We start from the raw sequence: 16154 nt of genomic DNA on the forward strand, positions 1-16154 counted from the left end.
GGACGTGGCTGCAGCCAAAAGGCAGAAGATGCTGAGGACATAGAGTAGGGCTCCATGTGGAGAGCACAGGGGCTGGCAATAGCAGGAAGGGTGTAAAAGGGCTGGGTTTGGGATGTTTTAGGAGTGCAGCACGACAGCAGTGGCTCTCCATCACATGAAGAGCTGAAGTGACTGCCAGCCGTGCCTGGTGAACTCAGAATGACAAACGGGGGAAAAAATGTTTCTTTCTGGGGGTTTCCACAAGAAACCACAAGAGACCAGCCAGAATCTGTTCCCTAACCAGCAGTGCCACTCCTTGCAGCCAGCGGTTTCAAGAGGATCCTTCTAAGGAACTCGTCAGGCTCCTCCCACGGGGAGCATCCCACAGGGCAGCCCTCAGTCACTGCACGGCTTCTCCACCTCTGGCAGGGCTGGCAGCATCTCCCAGGCAGGACCAGACCCTGCTCCTCTCCCTGTGCCCACCACAGAAGCCACTCCCATGCCTGATCACCTTCCATGCCAGCTGACATTCCCAGCATCCCTGCAAGCACCAATCCCATTCCCTTTATTTCTTAGGAACAGCATCCATCTGCTGCCAGCAGCTCACATCTGGAATAGTGAGTGTTGTGAAAGAGCCTCAGTCCTATTGGAAGGAAATCATTCCTCCAGCCAAGGGATTTATGCAGAACCGAGTTTAGCATTTGGAGTTACAAATTTACTACAAATCCTACACTTACACCGGGTTTTAAACTTCAGGATTACAATTTTATCTTCCTTCATCCCTAAAAAGCTGCCCTCGTGCAAATTGCCACGTGACAGAAAATACTCCCAGAGAAAACGAGGAGGAGAGGCAGAGGATCTGCAGAGCAAACCCCTCCTGAGCTGCTCAGCTCCCTGAGCTCCTGCAGGGAGCACGAGGTGGAGCTGATCCTCAGCTTAAGAACTCTCCTGCTGATTTCAGCACCTGGAATGGTGACCCCAGAGCAGGAAAAGGCACGAGCTGAGCACTTCCCAAGGGATCAGATCTGCCTGAACTGCTGGCTTGGCTCAGCTGAGGGGTGAGCACTGGTCACCAGCCCCCAGAGAGAGGTGACAGCCTCCCGTGGGACACTGAATGGCCCTGGTGTGGCACAAGGAATGGCAACAGGCAAGCTGGCAGAAAGAGGAGGTCCTGCCACCCTTGGAAGAGAAAGGCAGGGTGGTGGTGCTTGGAAAGGCTGCTGCAGCCACGAGCTGGAACGCTGGAATTCTGCAGGACAGGGCCAGGCTTGGCTACCAAGGACAGCAAAGGGAAGGGCTCTGCAAGGCCACAGGACTCGGGCAAAGCCTCAAATGCTCCTGGCTGGAAGCTGTGGCATCACTGGGACCAGCAAGGTGGCTTTTGACAGTGCTCATCCCAGCATGGGGAACGCAGCTGCTCCAGGGCAAAGGAATTGTGCAAAGGAATTGTCCCTGAATTGTGCAGAGAGCACGTTTAGCCCAGCCTGTGTCGTGTCTCCAGCCCTGGCCTCAAAACTAAAGCTCTGTGCAGAGAAGCAGCCACAGAGCATCACCCTCTGCTGCAGCTCCAGCTGGGACAAGACTGAAGGATTTGACAGCAAGGGACAACCTCTCCCAAAGAGGGGCAGCCCTGAAACATGCCAGGGGGCAGCCAGGGGGGTCGGGCTCTGCTCCCAGGAACAGGAAGAACAGAGAGAGGAACAGGAGGAAAGAGAACGGTCTTGAGGCTCAGGGTGGACAGCAGCAGGAATTTCCCCATGGAAAGGGTGCTCAGGCCTTGGAACTGCCCAGGGAGGTTTGGATCTCCATCCCTGGAGGTGTCACCTGGAGGTGACAAGGTGGGGATGGGGCAGAGCCGGGACTCTGATCTTGGAGCTCTTTTCCAAGCTCAAGGATTCTGTGGAGTCAGACTCCAGCAGACTCCAGGCTTCACTCCTGGTTCAGTTTGTGTTTGGAGTGTCCTTCCTGCCTGCCTGGGGAGGGGAGGACACTTTGCCCCGTGGCTCTGCTGTCAGCACTTATCGTGCTCGTGTTTTCCTTGGCCCTGCTCCTGAAATAATCGTTTAGCCACAATGGAAGGTGACAAATGATTCAGCTGTGGCCCCTCTGGGAATATCAGGAGAAACTCCCCAGCCACTCACACGGAGCTGCAGCATCTCCTCAGCCCAGGCTCAGCCCCACCAAGCTCCTCTTCCCACTTGGATCCAGAAGCTTCCACGTCCCTGCCAAGGAACAGCCACTGACAGCCAAGGAGGCTGCACCAACCTTTTCCCTGCTCTTGCAAAAACAAACCCTGCTCAGCCTCTGACAGGAGCATGGAAAGTGCAGCCAGAGCCACTGGGAACAGTGATATTAAATGAACAAATATCCCGACCCAAACATGCATGTACTGGGATTGCTCAAGGCTGTGAGCGTGAATAAATCTGGATGGATTTTCCCTGGATAACATGAAAGACAGATTCTTGACACAGAGCTCACCTGCGACTCAAATTTCCAATTCTTCCTCCAACACATCAAAAAGATCATCAGAACTGGACCTGGGAAAAATATTTTCCCCTCTTGCTGTTTTCAGAAGCAGCTGAACCGTTTTGGTCCCACACTAATTTTGTCGGGGGCTGTGTGGAATTTTCCTTTTTTTTTTTTTAATAACCAGAGGAATGAATAATTTCCAGCATGGAAAACTTCTGCCTGAAGAGCTAAAATTGGCACAGAATCATCCAAGAGTCACACAAGAAAGGCCTCCAGCAATGGCACCAGTCAGTGCTACCAAGCCTACCTAAAGCATTTTTTTCCACTGTGCTCAGAGGATCTGTTTCACTCCTCACCTCTCAATCCAATTTCCACTGTCCTGCACCACAAGTTTAAAATAAGGACACCAGGAAGCATGTGTGATAAGGGGGAAGGAAGGGAAAAACCACAGCTTCTTTCATTCTTTCAACACAGCCAAAAAGGAGTGGTTGTTATAATTATTTTACTTTTTTTTTTTTAAGAAAAAGCTGCAGGGAATGGAGAAGGGCAGAGATGTTTGCTTTAAACTTTCCCACCTCCACCACGATACATATCTACATGAATTTATAAAGTATCTCTGCTTCTAAAGGTGCTTTGCAGGGTGTCTGGCTCCAGTGGTGACGTTTCCCACCTCAGGAGCGTGCACAGCCCCAGCCAGGATGGAGGGGAGGGAGCACAGCCAGGATTCCCCACATCCCAGCCCAGGGAACCCGCACAGCTGGAGGCACAGACACCCCAAAAACCGTGCCCCCCTTGCAGCAGAGAGCAGAATGAGCTTGGCCAGCAGCGTGGAGCACCATGAAGACGAGATGCTGCAGAGAAGGAAGCACGAGTTCCATTTCCTTCCAGCCCTGGCTGCTGCCCAACAGCTGTTCCTTATTTATTTACTTTAATATTTCCTTGGTTACACAAGCAGCTGCTCACAGCTTAACCCCTGCCTGCACCAGCACTGCCTGGGCCACCCTCCCTGGGGCTGGGGCTGTGTGACAGCAGCACAGGGCAGGGCAGGGACACCCAGGGTGCTGCCAGAGCTGTCACCTCGGCGTGCCCACAGCCACAGCAGGTGTCCCTGCTGGGCAGGGGACAGGCCAGCACTGCTGTGAGCAGCATCTGCCCCCATCCCAGACTTTGCAGGAGCCAGCTGAACCTGGGAAAGCCATCTGCATTCCCAGGGGCTCGCTCTGCTGGCCAGGCTGGAATTTCAGCCGTGTATTTGTGTCTGCGTGCAGAGGTCCCAGCTTTCTCCTTCCCCTCTGGAATCCAGCCCACGGTGATGCTCAGCCTCACATGAGAGGGTTCTGGGGGCTGAGGGTGCCCAGCTCCTCCCCTGGTGCCACAAACAGCCCAGGAAGGGCATTCCAGTGGCCCCTCTGGCAGATGCTGCCAGCCCAGAGATCCCTTTGTGCATTTTCTTTTCTCCTCTGCACAGAGCCCGTTCCAGAGCACAGTTTGTGTTCTGGCTCATAAAGCCCAGCCAGACCCCTTGGCTCATCTCCACCAAGGAGGAGGTGGAAAACACCCTTTGCCTGCTCACCCAGAGCACTGCCTTGGGTTTCCTGCAGCCCAGCCTGTCCCAGTTGCCTTTCCAGCCTCCTCTCTCCCACTTCCATTTTCCTCCTGGCTCCCTCCTGCACCAGGAGGGAATTAAATCAGAATAATGGGATGGCCTGGGCTGGAAGGGACCTTACAGATCATTTAGTTCTGACACCCTGCCATGGGCAGGGACATCTTCTACCACAGCAGCTTGCCCAGAGCTCCATCCAACCTCTTCTTGGACACTTCCAGGCATCCAGGGACCCACAGCTTCTCTGGGCACCCTGTGCCAGGGCCTCCCCACCCTCACAGGGAGGGATTTTTTCCTGGTATCTGATCTTAACCCACTCTCTCAGTCTGAAGCCATTCCCCCTTGTCCTGTCACTTCATGCTTCTGTAAAAAGTTCCTGTCCATCTTTCCCTTCAGGTACCAAAGCAGCTGCTGCCAGCTGCCCTCTGGGCTGCCAGGGGGAGCGGGCACTTCCCCAGGCCCTGCCCCAGGGAATCAAATCCTTCCCAGTGGCAGCCCTGCTTTGCTGTGACAGCAGCTGGGAAAGCCGCAGGAATGGAGTTTGGACCTAACTCTAACAAAATCCTCCCCAAAAGCAAACACCCCCCCCCCCCCAATAACAACCCCAGCAATTGCACAGATCAAGCAGGAGCCAAGAGCCCAAGTGAGCTCAGCCTCTCATCCCCCCAGGCAGAGCCCAGGGTGCCCAGGTTTCCCTACCTGCAGGTCGAAGAACTTGCTGTACCGCCGGTAAATGACCTCTGTGGCTCCATTGGACCAGGTGACCTTGATGATGTACACCTGGAGGGAACAGAGGCAGAAATCAGCACCCAAAAAAACCCCCACCACAACCCAAAGAGCTGCCAGCGCAGCCCCCACTGCTGGGTGACAACCAGGGGAACACTTCAGATCAACTCAGCAACACCACAACATAGGTAAGCCTAAATTACTGAGCCTCACTGCTGCAGCTTAACCAAATGTTTATTTCTGGTGGTGAACTGAGCTCTGTGGCCCTGGAGAGGGGCACAGCTTGAATGTGAAGCGTGTGAAAACACATCACAAATCCCTGCAGACACAGGAGTTAATAACTAAACCCCATTTAGAGCTGCAGCACCAAATCTGATGCTGGGATCCACCTGCACCAGCCTGGCTGCTGCAACTGGGACTGCAACAGCTCAAACCCCCCAGGGTCAGAAACTCCACCTGTTTGGGTTTGGGTTTCTTGCCCTTGCTGGGGTGGAAATCAGCGTGCTGATCCTTGAAATGCCACCCCATCAGCCCCAGTCACTGCAGGTTATTCACAGAGCCCATGACCAGGCTTTAACCGGGGATGAACGCAAAGCAAAACACCAAACCCAGCCCGTTTCATCATTAATTCTTCTGTGAAGGACAACAAGCACATCGCAGGATGAGGCAATTCCTGATCTAATGTCCTCTGGTGTGTTTCACAGAAAGCAGAGATAACCCTTGGTTAGGTGCCAGTGTAACACCCAAGTGATACAAATCTCAAATTGGTAACAGATTGACTGAGCAGAACCGAGGGTATTTTTTTCCCTCCTAACTCAAGTCCTTATTTCCACCAGAAATTCAAGTTATCAGTTCCTTGAAGAAGGACCAAAACGTTCAGAAGCCCAGGTGAAGGGAACTTCTGCTAGCAAAATCAAGCATCAAGGCTCTTAAAAGCTGATGTTTTGGTATTTAGAATCCCTCGGGAGCTTCACAAGGTTTTCCCCACTGAGACACCCATTTTTCCAGATTCTGGAATGTGACCAACATCCAAACTCAAACACCAGGATAGCACAACACTCAGCTATTTGAGTTTATCAAATCCTGTACTGAAAATCTACCTCAAACCTCACCCTGCTGCTCAGAGGGCTGACACAGCCTGAGCCACCACGGTGAGGACACTCCCGAGGGGTGACAAACTCTTCCCAGTGGAATCACTCCCAAACTGAGGCAGAAAATGAGGCAGCAAGAGGGATGAAGTTCGTATTGCTGAAATGCAGAACTTCCCTGCTTTCAAACCAGTAATTCAAGGTCCACTTTTGTTGATTTGGGGTTGGATGGGACCTTAAAGATCATCCAGTGGCACCCTCTGCCATGGCAGGGACACTTCCCACTGTCCCAGGGTGATCAAACACCTGGCCTTGGGCACTGACAGGGATCCAGGGGCAGCCACAGCTGCTCTGGGCACGCTGTGCCAGGACATCCCCACCCAATATCCCATCTAAACCCACTCTGGAGCCATTCCCTGCTCTGCTTTCATTCCCAAACTCTTACTTTGAGATGCACGACCCCCATTTCCTCGCACAAGGAACACAGATGGATTCTCCAAGACAACATCTGCTCCAGCTGTGGAGGCCTGGAAGGACCACACCGTGCTCCAAGGGAGGCAAGCACCCCTCCAGCAAACCAGGGGTTAACCTGGCGTTAGCACGGGTTCAAACTCCTTTGCCCTCTCCCCAGGACTTGCTGCTGGGCCAGCATGAGCTCATGTGGGCTGGGAGCTCAGCTGATAGCCCAGCTTTCTCAGCAGTCCCCAGCACTCCTCGGGGTTATATCACCGCTGGCTGCCTGCCTGCACAGAGCCTTCCACTGGGGCAGCAGGAGGAGCCAACTTTCCTTCACTGTTTATCCCTACCCTGCCTTTATTTGGAGTCAACAGCTTATTAGACTGGGATTTTAATCAGGATGTGGATATGCTCGAGCCAGAGTCATTCAGAGCTCTTCAGGGTAATGAAGCCACGAGGTTTGAGGGCACACCAGGCTTCCCTGCAGCTGAGGGAAGCAGCATTTCTGCTAAGTGATGAGCTCACGGCTGTTTTGCTGAAATGCAGCTCTCCCAGGGGTCAAGAAGAAGAGGTTCTTGCACATCCCTTTCCAACAGCAGAAAGGTCTCCAGGGGTATCTCCTCAACCTGCTTAGGGAAAGCAGAGAAGATGGGGGAACCCACAGGAACAGGAGCTCCTCAGCATCTGTAAAACCTGGGCACAGCCACCTTCCTCTCTCCTGGTGGATATTCCTCGTCCTTCCAACAGCCCCATCCCACATCTTGGTCTCTCCCCAGTATCTAATCCAGTCCCTGCTGTCTCAGAAATTAAAAAAAAAAAAAAAAAAAACCCAGAAAACACAACTCTGGTGCTCCCCTCACCTAACAAGTGCAGGTTTGGAGAGGTTTGAACAGTGCACTCAGCCACCCAGTGAACGTTTCCACAGAGATAAAGCTCCCACAGACCCAAAAATCCCTTCCTCAGGTGCTTTTGGAAGGCACTTTCAATGACCAAGGCAGCTTTAAAACCACTGCACTTGGACTGAAGTTTCCCCTCCTGCCCTGGCACTGCACCGTGTCCTGCCAGGAGCAGCCACCATGAAGCAGCAACCCAAATCACCCAAATTTTGTCCCAGTAGGAGCCCCCCCCATCAGCTGCCCCCTCAGCCCCCAGCTGCTCTGAGAAGAGGCTTTTTCCCAGCCCATTTTTGGTGAGGACATGTGGAAGCAGTTATTCCATGGGTCTTTTTCTACAGGCCTTCAAAGAAATCCCACTGAGAAAGCACCTGCAGGGCTTTTCCATGGGGAGGAGAAGAGAGGGGGGGGGTCCCCAGGGCTGCAGCTGGGCTGTGCACCCACAGGGATGGCACTTGGACCCTCTCCAGGGATTCCTGAGGGATGGGGGAGCTGAGGGGACAGCAGGGAGGGGGTGGCCGGATCCAGGGGGGGCTTGGGCTGGGCCTCTGGCCAAAACCAACAGCTGAGCTGTCCAAATCCCAAATATCCAAATATCTGCAGCCCTTCCCAGGCCAGCTGTGGGGTCTGCACCAGGGAAGGGAAGGAGCTGAGTCAGTGAAACCCAGGAATGGTGGCTGCCCTTCCTCCTTCCCTCTGGAAAGGACAGCCTGCCCTCCTCCCAGCCCTGGGAGCCTCACTCCTGGCAGCTACAGAAGGCACAGGGACAATTTTTGAGCTGCAGGTGGATCTTGTTTAATGCCAGGTCGGAGGAGCATTGCTCATGAACACCAAACCCTCTCCGTGCTCCCATCCCTTGGAGGACAGGAATGGAACAGATCCTTCACAGAAAATGGAAGCTTGCAGATGCAAAAGGCTGAGTACAACAGGCTCCACTGGAATTGGGCTCCCAAACTCCTTGGGATCCCTACATCACGAGGAAATGGTCACAAACCAGCTGCTTCAAAGTTACCCTTTGAGCAGTGTGACATCAGGACCACCAGCCACTGCCCAAGGCTCTCCTTGGTCACACTAAATGCCCCAAATGGAAATATCATCTGGAAAAAGGCCCAGGGGATCCTGCAGCCTTCCCAGTGAGCTTGGTCCCCTCCATCATCACCCTGTCACTGCTGCCCCCTCCCCAGCACCTCTCTCAGAGGGAGAACGGGTGGAAAATGGGGCTGAAAACCTTTGGAAGGGAACTGTCAGAAAAATGACAGTTTGCTGCAAGAAATGCAAATGGCACCTGGCCAAGCACACCAGAGCTGTCAGAGGGAGCCCGGGGGAACACTCACAGCAGGAGAGAGCCAGAGGGAGATCCAGGACATCCTCCTGGGCAGGAGGGCAGCCCGGGCAGGGAGAGAGCTCCTGGGAGGCTGCAGGAGCCAGCTCAGACACATCCAGAGCCATGGGAGTCACGGGGACGGGGGGGATGAGAAGCCAGTGCGAATCTGAAAAGGGCAGCCAGAGATTTCAGGGTTTTTTTTTTTTTTTTTCCTTTCTTTTCCTCTTGAAGAAATGAAGCAGCACGCCCTGGGAGCAGTCAGCCACCAGAAGTGTTTTTGCAGGGGCTGCTGGAAATCCCTGGTGCTGCACCCAGCAGTGGCTCCTGGTGACTTCCACTGCCCAGAGGGACCCAGGGCACCAGAGCCATTCCCAAATCCTCAATCCTGCCCTCCCCAAGGAGGTATAAAATCCCACACAACAGCACTGGGAGAGAGAGAGGAGCTGATTCAAACTGCTGACTCCAGGCAAGGAAATTAAGACCAGATACTGAAAAAAAAAATAAAATAAAATAACAGAACCAGTTTCCCGTTCTTGAACACGAGGCCGTGTGACCTCGCAGAAGAATCACTTCTGGACTCCCTGCATAAACACACCAGGAGGAGCTGGGAAGCAGCCTGGACTGCTTAAATGTGAGTAGGAAAAAGGCAGAGTGAAGGTGAGGAAAACCTGGAGCTGCAGTTTCGGCTTCTCTCCTCCTACAGGACTTTTGCAAAGTTTTTCATGGAGATTTGCACGACATCCTGGCTGGGGTGGACACACATAAACCCCCCAAAAAAGGATGTGGGAGAGGGCAGCTGCCTGGGAACTCTGCCTGGCACCCAGCTGAGCCAGGCTGCAAGTCCACCCCAAGCTCAGCAGCATCCAGAATCCATCTGGAGCCCAGGAGCAGCTCAGCCATCCCAACATCAGCTCTCCTGGCACGGCTCAGCCTTCCCCGGGTGGCTCTGAAGGATCCCAGAGCTTCCCTGGCATCCCTGTGCCCACAGCTCCTCCACACAGACACGGGCAGGGTGGAGAGCAGCCCCATGGTGACTTGGGAAGACACCTCCATGGCAAGGCAGGGACACCAGAGAAGGTCCCCAGGCTCCAGCAGAGCTCCTGCAGCAGCTCCAGACATAATCAGCCTCCAGCAGGGGCAGAGCTGTCTGCAGAGCTGTTTCCAAAGGCTTGGAGCCTGTGTGGTCTCGGGTCCAGGGAGACTCTGCACAATAAAGCTCTCTGTGGAAAACTCCACATATTTAAAGCATCTTTCACCAGCAAAGAGGAAAAGCATCAGTCAAAAGCATCAGGCTTTTGATTTCACCCACGCTACACCGACCCTGAAACGAGGGGAGATGTGAGAGCCTCACCCTCCTCTTGGAAACCCAAAGGGGCAGAGAAACCAAAGGAGCTGAGCAACCCAGCCAAGACAGAGTGGGTTTAATATAGAAAAGGGAGTGGGAATTGTAAGAGGAAAAGAGAGAAAAAAAAAAAAAAAAAAAAAAAAAGAGGGAGGTGGCTGGAAACAAAGAAAGTTCTTGGCACCAAGCTGCTGTGCTTGGCCCCTCTCCATCAGCCCTCGCTGCCGCAGGCCTGCGGGGCTGGGGAGGGGAGATGGGGGCTCTGTGCCACGGGATGCCAAAGCTTGGAGCAGGAGAGGGAGAGCCAAGCCCCAGCTCCGTGGGCAGACAGCTTGTGACCCCCCCTCACTCCTGCTTTGTGGCTGGGGAACTGGGAGGAGGGTCACGCTGCCTTGGAGAAGGTATTCCAGCTGCAGGGCACCAGGGATGCTGCCCTGGGCCCCCTGGCAGAGCTGCAGGGAGCTGGGTAACAGCGATGGAGGCAGCACCAGGGCAGGCAGACCCTCACAGCAGCCCAGGCAGGCCGAGCACACAGCCAGCACTGCAGAGCAGCCGCCTCCCCTCGCTCCAGTCCTGCCCTCTGAGTTTTTGATCCTCACCCTCTTCCCCCCACGCTGCTGTGCAGCCTGGCAGGGCACAGCACAGCCCCAGCACGCTGCCAGCATGAGGGCAAGGGTGCACCCACAAGGCTGGGAGCCCCAAGGACAGCCCAGCAAAGCCTGCTCGGAGCCCTCAGCCACGCAGCACGTGCAGCAGCCAGCCTGCCCCAGTTCACACCGAAGGTCACACGGATGGATTCTCCTGTTTCCCGTTTCCCACTGCGACAGGCACGGCCGGAAGACAGAGATACCCTCCAAAGCAAAGCTGTGGGGGATCAAGGTCAGAGAGCTGGGGGCAGGCAGAGGCCAGGGATGGCCCCAGAGCTGCAGCTCGCTGCTGGAATCGAGCGTGAGCATCAGCTTCCCCCACGGAGCTGCTCTTGCCTCAGTGGCCAAGGATTGGGCCCTTCCAAGCTTTTCGACAGCTTTGAGAAGCATGACTGGGGAAGAAAAACAAAGGAGAGTTTGAGTCTGAGCGCTGGTTTTCACCCACAGAGCTAAGGGTGCTCCATGCTCAGCTCTGCTGAGAGGTGAGCAGGAAAGCCTGGTGAGCTCTCCAGGCAGAGAGCAGAGCAGGGCCAGGCACGAGGACAGGGCAAAATTCCTACCAAATTCCCTGCCCGTGGCCTGCCTCGCTGGGACAGCATCATCCAGCTGACAGGAAATGGGACGAGACAAGGCACAACCACAGGATACAGCAGCAGAACACCACGGAGGATGCTGAGAAAGCCCTCAAACCTTTAGAGGCCACCAGGAGTCAGACTGCAGCTTCCCCTGGCTGTCTCTCACTCCTAGTTTGGTTATCTGGGGACACTGCACTGCATAGATTTCACACTACTCATGCCAACCTCCTCCGGCTGCCCACAGGACATTCCCACCATTCCAAGGGCATGGTCACCCTTCCCAGGGAGACAGCACGGGGAGGAGTCATCCCCTGTCTCCCTTTTGAAGCCAAACAACCAGAATGATCCACAAGGGCAGAAACAACTCCCCAAAATCCACGGGAATAGCTCAGCTGTACAAGGTGACACGGTGCCAGGGGCCACGGAGCTCTGCTCCAGCTGGGAGCACAGAACGCAGTCCATGGGGCACGTGCTCCTCAGAAATACCTTCAGCTCATAAATATAAAGCACTGAAGAACCAGGGAAGGTGTGGATTGGCAGCTCTGCCCTCTTGCCATTCAAACACTCCACAGTCAGTTCCAGATAAGCACAGTGGGGCTGGGCTACACGAGGAATGAAACCACAAACGGCCTCACCACCACCAGGAGCAGAGAAGACACCTACACCATCACATCACAAATTCCACATCAAAAATACAACAACGCCCTCACTTTTTGAACGCGGTTCTCCTCAAATTTGTTTTAAAATGCCTGTAGATCCCATTAGCCAGATTCCACCACGCACTGTTAATTACTTTCACAACCCAGCTGCCACTAATGAGGTCTTCACCTTGTTTCAAGCTTTGCCATCTTGTTCACTGGGTTTGCAAAATAAATGTATGCTGCACACTTTGTTTAAATTTCCCATTTTCAGCGGTACATGGAGGCTGGGAATGGAAGTCCTGTGAGAACACAATCCAGCTTTCCCAAAAATCTATCCCACCCAAACAGCACACTGTTGAGTGGATATATATCATTTTGGATGGTGCTCCAGAACAACTTTTTAAACCTATATAACTACGGAAATGTTCCTGCTAGGCAGAAATGGAGATGGGATTCAATGGCATTGCTATTAACACATAGAAAACACACACATTGCAGCTGTAACAAAATGAAACATCCTGAAGCTTGCCCAAGGGAAAGAAAACCAAATCTGGATTTAGCAGGAAAAAGCTTTATTTTAGGGCTTCTACTCGAGAATAACAAACACAATACTATAAAAAGGCCCCGCATGAAGTCCTTTAAAGGAAAATCCAGTCTGTTTCTACTATGGCTTTGTTTTGGGTCTTTTCTGAATAAACATTCATTTATCAGAGGCTTGGCCAGACCAGAGAAACGACAGTCTGCTCTTCTGTCTCTCACAATGATTATTTTTAGACTTTACTCTTGGACTTTGCCTGCTCAGATTTGCAGGATGGCCCCCAAGCCCTCGCTGGCAGCATCCCTGAGCTGTGATCACTTCACACAGGAGTGTGTGGGAAATGGTACTGAAGATGAAAAATACTGAAAATGTCACCTCAGCCACTGCCTGGAGGATGGAGTCCCTTTTTTTTTTTCACTTGGAAAATGGGCTGCCATGAGCCAGAGCATCCTGCAACAAACACCTGCACAAGGATCATTCCTCAATGCCCCTGCCAGGTATTGCCCATGGAAAAAAAAAGCTTAAAAATACAAGTGGAGTTTGAGGGCACAGGGTCGCCAGCTGAGCCCTAACACTCAGCTCAGCACCCAGCTACCCAAACCCTGCCCAGCGCCTTGCTGGGCGCTTGCCCTGCAGTTTGGGGAAATATTGTGCCTCCTGCTGCAAAACAACCAACTTTTTGTCTCAGGCAACGCAATTCTCGTTGTATCAATTACCCAGGTGAAAAGCAAACCACAGCAGCCTGAATAGAGCCAGCCCTCCCCACTGCAGGTGCAGCAAGGACTTTGAAGCACTGGCTTTTCTGGGAGAGTGGAATTCATAACTTTGTGCTGTGGCAACACAATCACACCTTTGTCCAGCAAAGAGAAACCTCTGGCTGACGCAGAGGAGCCCGAGTAGGGCAGGTCATCACAGAGGCAAGAGGAGGAAAAGGCAGCGTGGTCCTCCAGCCTCCCCAGGGACAGGAATGCTGCCTCAGGGCTGGGCAGAGCACACCCGTGTGATGGGAGAGGGCAGAGGGCAAAGGTGTGACACGGACACTTCGTGGTCGCCTCGGATTCGCGCTGTGCCAGCAGCCACTGTCTACAAATGATTCAGCCATGATTTGCTGCCTCTCCCTCTCTTTGCAGGAAGAAAAAGGGAAAAAAAAAAAAAAAAAAAAAAAAGGTTTGGTTTCATATAATTAACTGGCTTTGTGAATCTGCGCGGTTCTATTGATTCCTCCAGCAAGGCGAGCGCTCCCATTCACTCCAGCGCTGCTCGGGGGTGGCAGCTGCCGGCCCCTCCCTGGGCTCAGCCCTCTGCGAGCCACGCTGGCTCCCGCTGCTGGATTGCGGCGCAAGCCAAGTCCAGGGAAAGGCTGGAGGCACAGGGATCGGCTGAGGAGGCCGAGCGGCCGGGCTGCCGCGGACCGAGCAGCCGCCTCTCCCAGCGCTCCCGGAGCTCCTGCTCCGTGTCCCCACCCACCGCCCCGCCATCCAGCTCTCTCCGCAGAAAACATCGCTGTCCCAGTTTCGCAGCCTCGCGGGGATTATTTGTGCCATGCCCAACTCCACCCGACTCTCCGTGACGAGCGGGGACAGCGCGCAAAGCGGATTGTGCGCGGCAGCGGGGCGCGCGTCCCCGCCGCGGGGACACCGCTCCCGAGGGGCACGGGAGGGGCCGAAGGGACAGCGGAGGAGCTCGCACGGGCCATCCCAGCCCGGCCTCCTTACGGGAGCCGGCGGCGAAGCCCCGCGTCCGCCAAGACAAACAGCAGCGCACAAAGCTCCGCACGTACGCGCTGCTCCGGAGCGGGGGCACGGCTCAGCCGCGGTGAGTAAGGCTGCGATGGACACGGCAGGAAAACCGCACATCTGGAGCCGGCGCCAGGCTCGGCCAGGGCTGCTGAAGCTCCTGGCAGGGCAGCAGGAAGAAGGGGCGATAAGGGGGGTGGGTGGCAGCGGCCACGCCACATCCCTGATGCAAGGAGTGACCCCTCTGCCCTCGCCTCCTGGAGCTGGCTGCCCTCGGCTTTCCTCCAGTTGTTGCTCAACGCCACAAACCAGCCGAGGGGACCTGGAGAAGCCCTTGATCTCCCAAGAGCTCTGAAAGCTTGGCTCTTCTGACAACTGACTCCAGCCAGAGCAAACACCACATCTGCACGGCCCAAATGTGCCACGAACAGTGTGTCACTGGGTCACCCTGGGCTACGGCAAAACGGCAGGGGAGAACATTTCGGTCTTTGTTTTACGGCTGTTGCCAGGATTCACCCACAAGCTCTCCACGGGTGCTTGGAAACACACCAAAGTTTAAATCATTTAAAAAAAATTAAAAATTAAAAAAAAAAAAAAACAAACCAAAAAAAAAAAACCACCTTCAAAAACAGACAAACCCACAACAGTTTGGAAGATGCCCCGGAGCACGCAGGAAGGCTGGGCAGGATGCAGGGGACACGAGGGATCCTTCCTAGGGACCGAGCACTATCCAGGGAGCAGAAAGCAGGAGCCGGGGGGGTCCCTTTGCCCCGGGACTCTGCGACCAACAGGTCCCGCGGCCCCGGCGCCAAGCTGCAGAAGCGGGGACGCTTCCCCGCGGTGCCCGCGGCCGCTGCCCGGTGCGCGCAACCCCCGCCCGCATCCCCCGGGCATCCCCCGCGGGGCCGGGGGCAGCGGCGGGGCAGCCCCACGCTGGCAGGGGGCACCGCGGGACCCCCTCGGGATACCCGCGAGAGGCACCCCCGGCAGCGCTGCCGCCCTCTTTCTCCTCCTCCTCCTCCTCCTCCTCCGTCCTCCCTTCCCGGAGCTCCGCGCGGGAGCGGGGCCGGCAGCGCCCGGCCTTTGTTCGCCCAGGGCCGGGCTCGGGCACTCACATAGTGCTTGTTGGGGATGCGCCGCTTCTGCACGTCCAGCACCTTCACCTCGGCGATGCTCCGCCTGGGCATCGCCGCTGCCGTGCCCCTCGGGGAGCGGGGACGCTCTGGCGCTCGCCGCCGGGACCGGAGGCTGCAGCGCGGCCGAGCCTCCCCGCGCCGCCCGCTCCGGGGGCGGGAGGCGGCCCCGGCCCGGCCCGGCCTATCCCGGCCGGCGGGGCGGCCCCACCGCCGCCCGCTTAAAGGGCCGGCCGGCCCCGAGCCTCGCCCGGTGCGCCCGCTCCGTGCCCGAGCCCGGCGCTGCGGCGGGGAGATGTTCCGGGGGGCGCGGTGTCCCTCCCGGGGAGGGGTCGCGGTTTGCGCCCCTCACCTGTGCCGTGCGCTCCTCAGCCCGCCGTGGTTCTGCTCTTGTCCCAACAGCGCCCGCGGGTTGGCCGGCGGCAGCCGCATCCCCGCGGGAGGCAGGACATGAGCGGGGAAAGGCCCGTCCTGGTCAGGCCAGCAGAGCTGGGACAAGCCGCATACCTGCGTGGAGAGGCTGCTGGGAAGGGCGTGTAGCGACAGGACCAGGGGAATGGCTCCAAACTGAGAGCGGGTTAAGATTAGGTATCAGGAAGGAATTCTTTACCCTGAGCGTGCTGAGGCCCGGCACAGGTCCAGGGAAGTTCCATCCCTGGCAGTTTCCAAAGCCAGGTTGGACAGGGCTTGGAGCACACCTGGGATAGTGGAAGGTGTCGCTGCCCATGGAGCAGGATGATCTTTAAGGTCCCTTCCAGCCCAAACCAGTCCATGATTCTATCCCTGTAGCCAGGAGCTGACCCACTGCACCCACCTCTCCTCCTGGCAGCCCCCCCTCTGTGCCCAGCTGTGCCCTTGTGCCAGCAGAGGAGCCAGGGCAGTGCCCAGGCACTTCTCTGCACCAGCCCTTACCCGCGGCCTCCGTGTTCCCAGCAGCTCCTCAGCACGTGGCATAACCACAGCTCTCTCCCCCGTTGGGCTTTTAATTACATTATAAAGTTACT

General features: G+C 55.7%; 1 protein-coding gene across 2 annotated transcripts in view; it reads right to left on the reverse strand.

Annotated features, from left to right (window-relative positions):
- The window catches only part of SH3PXD2B (SH3 and PX domains 2B), a 65467-nt gene extending 50205 nt beyond the window's left edge, over window positions 1-15262 (reverse strand). For both annotated transcript variants that reach the window (XM_053956780.1, XM_053956779.1), the window contains exons 1-2: window positions 15133-15262; window positions 4751-4831 (exon numbers count right to left, since the gene is read on the reverse strand). In XM_053956780.1, coding sequence (XP_053812755.1) covers window positions 4751-4831; window positions 15133-15204 — 153 coding nt within the window. In that variant the 5' untranslated portion in view covers window positions 15205-15262. The remainder of the gene's footprint in view (window positions 1-4750; window positions 4832-15132) is intronic.
- Window positions 15263-16154: the final 892 nt, after the last annotated feature.

The sequence above is a fragment of the Vidua chalybeata genome, chromosome 15 (assembly GCF_026979565.1).
Source record: "Vidua chalybeata isolate OUT-0048 chromosome 15, bVidCha1 merged haplotype, whole genome shotgun sequence".
Classification (NCBI taxonomy): domain Eukaryota; kingdom Metazoa; phylum Chordata; class Aves; order Passeriformes; family Viduidae; genus Vidua; species Vidua chalybeata.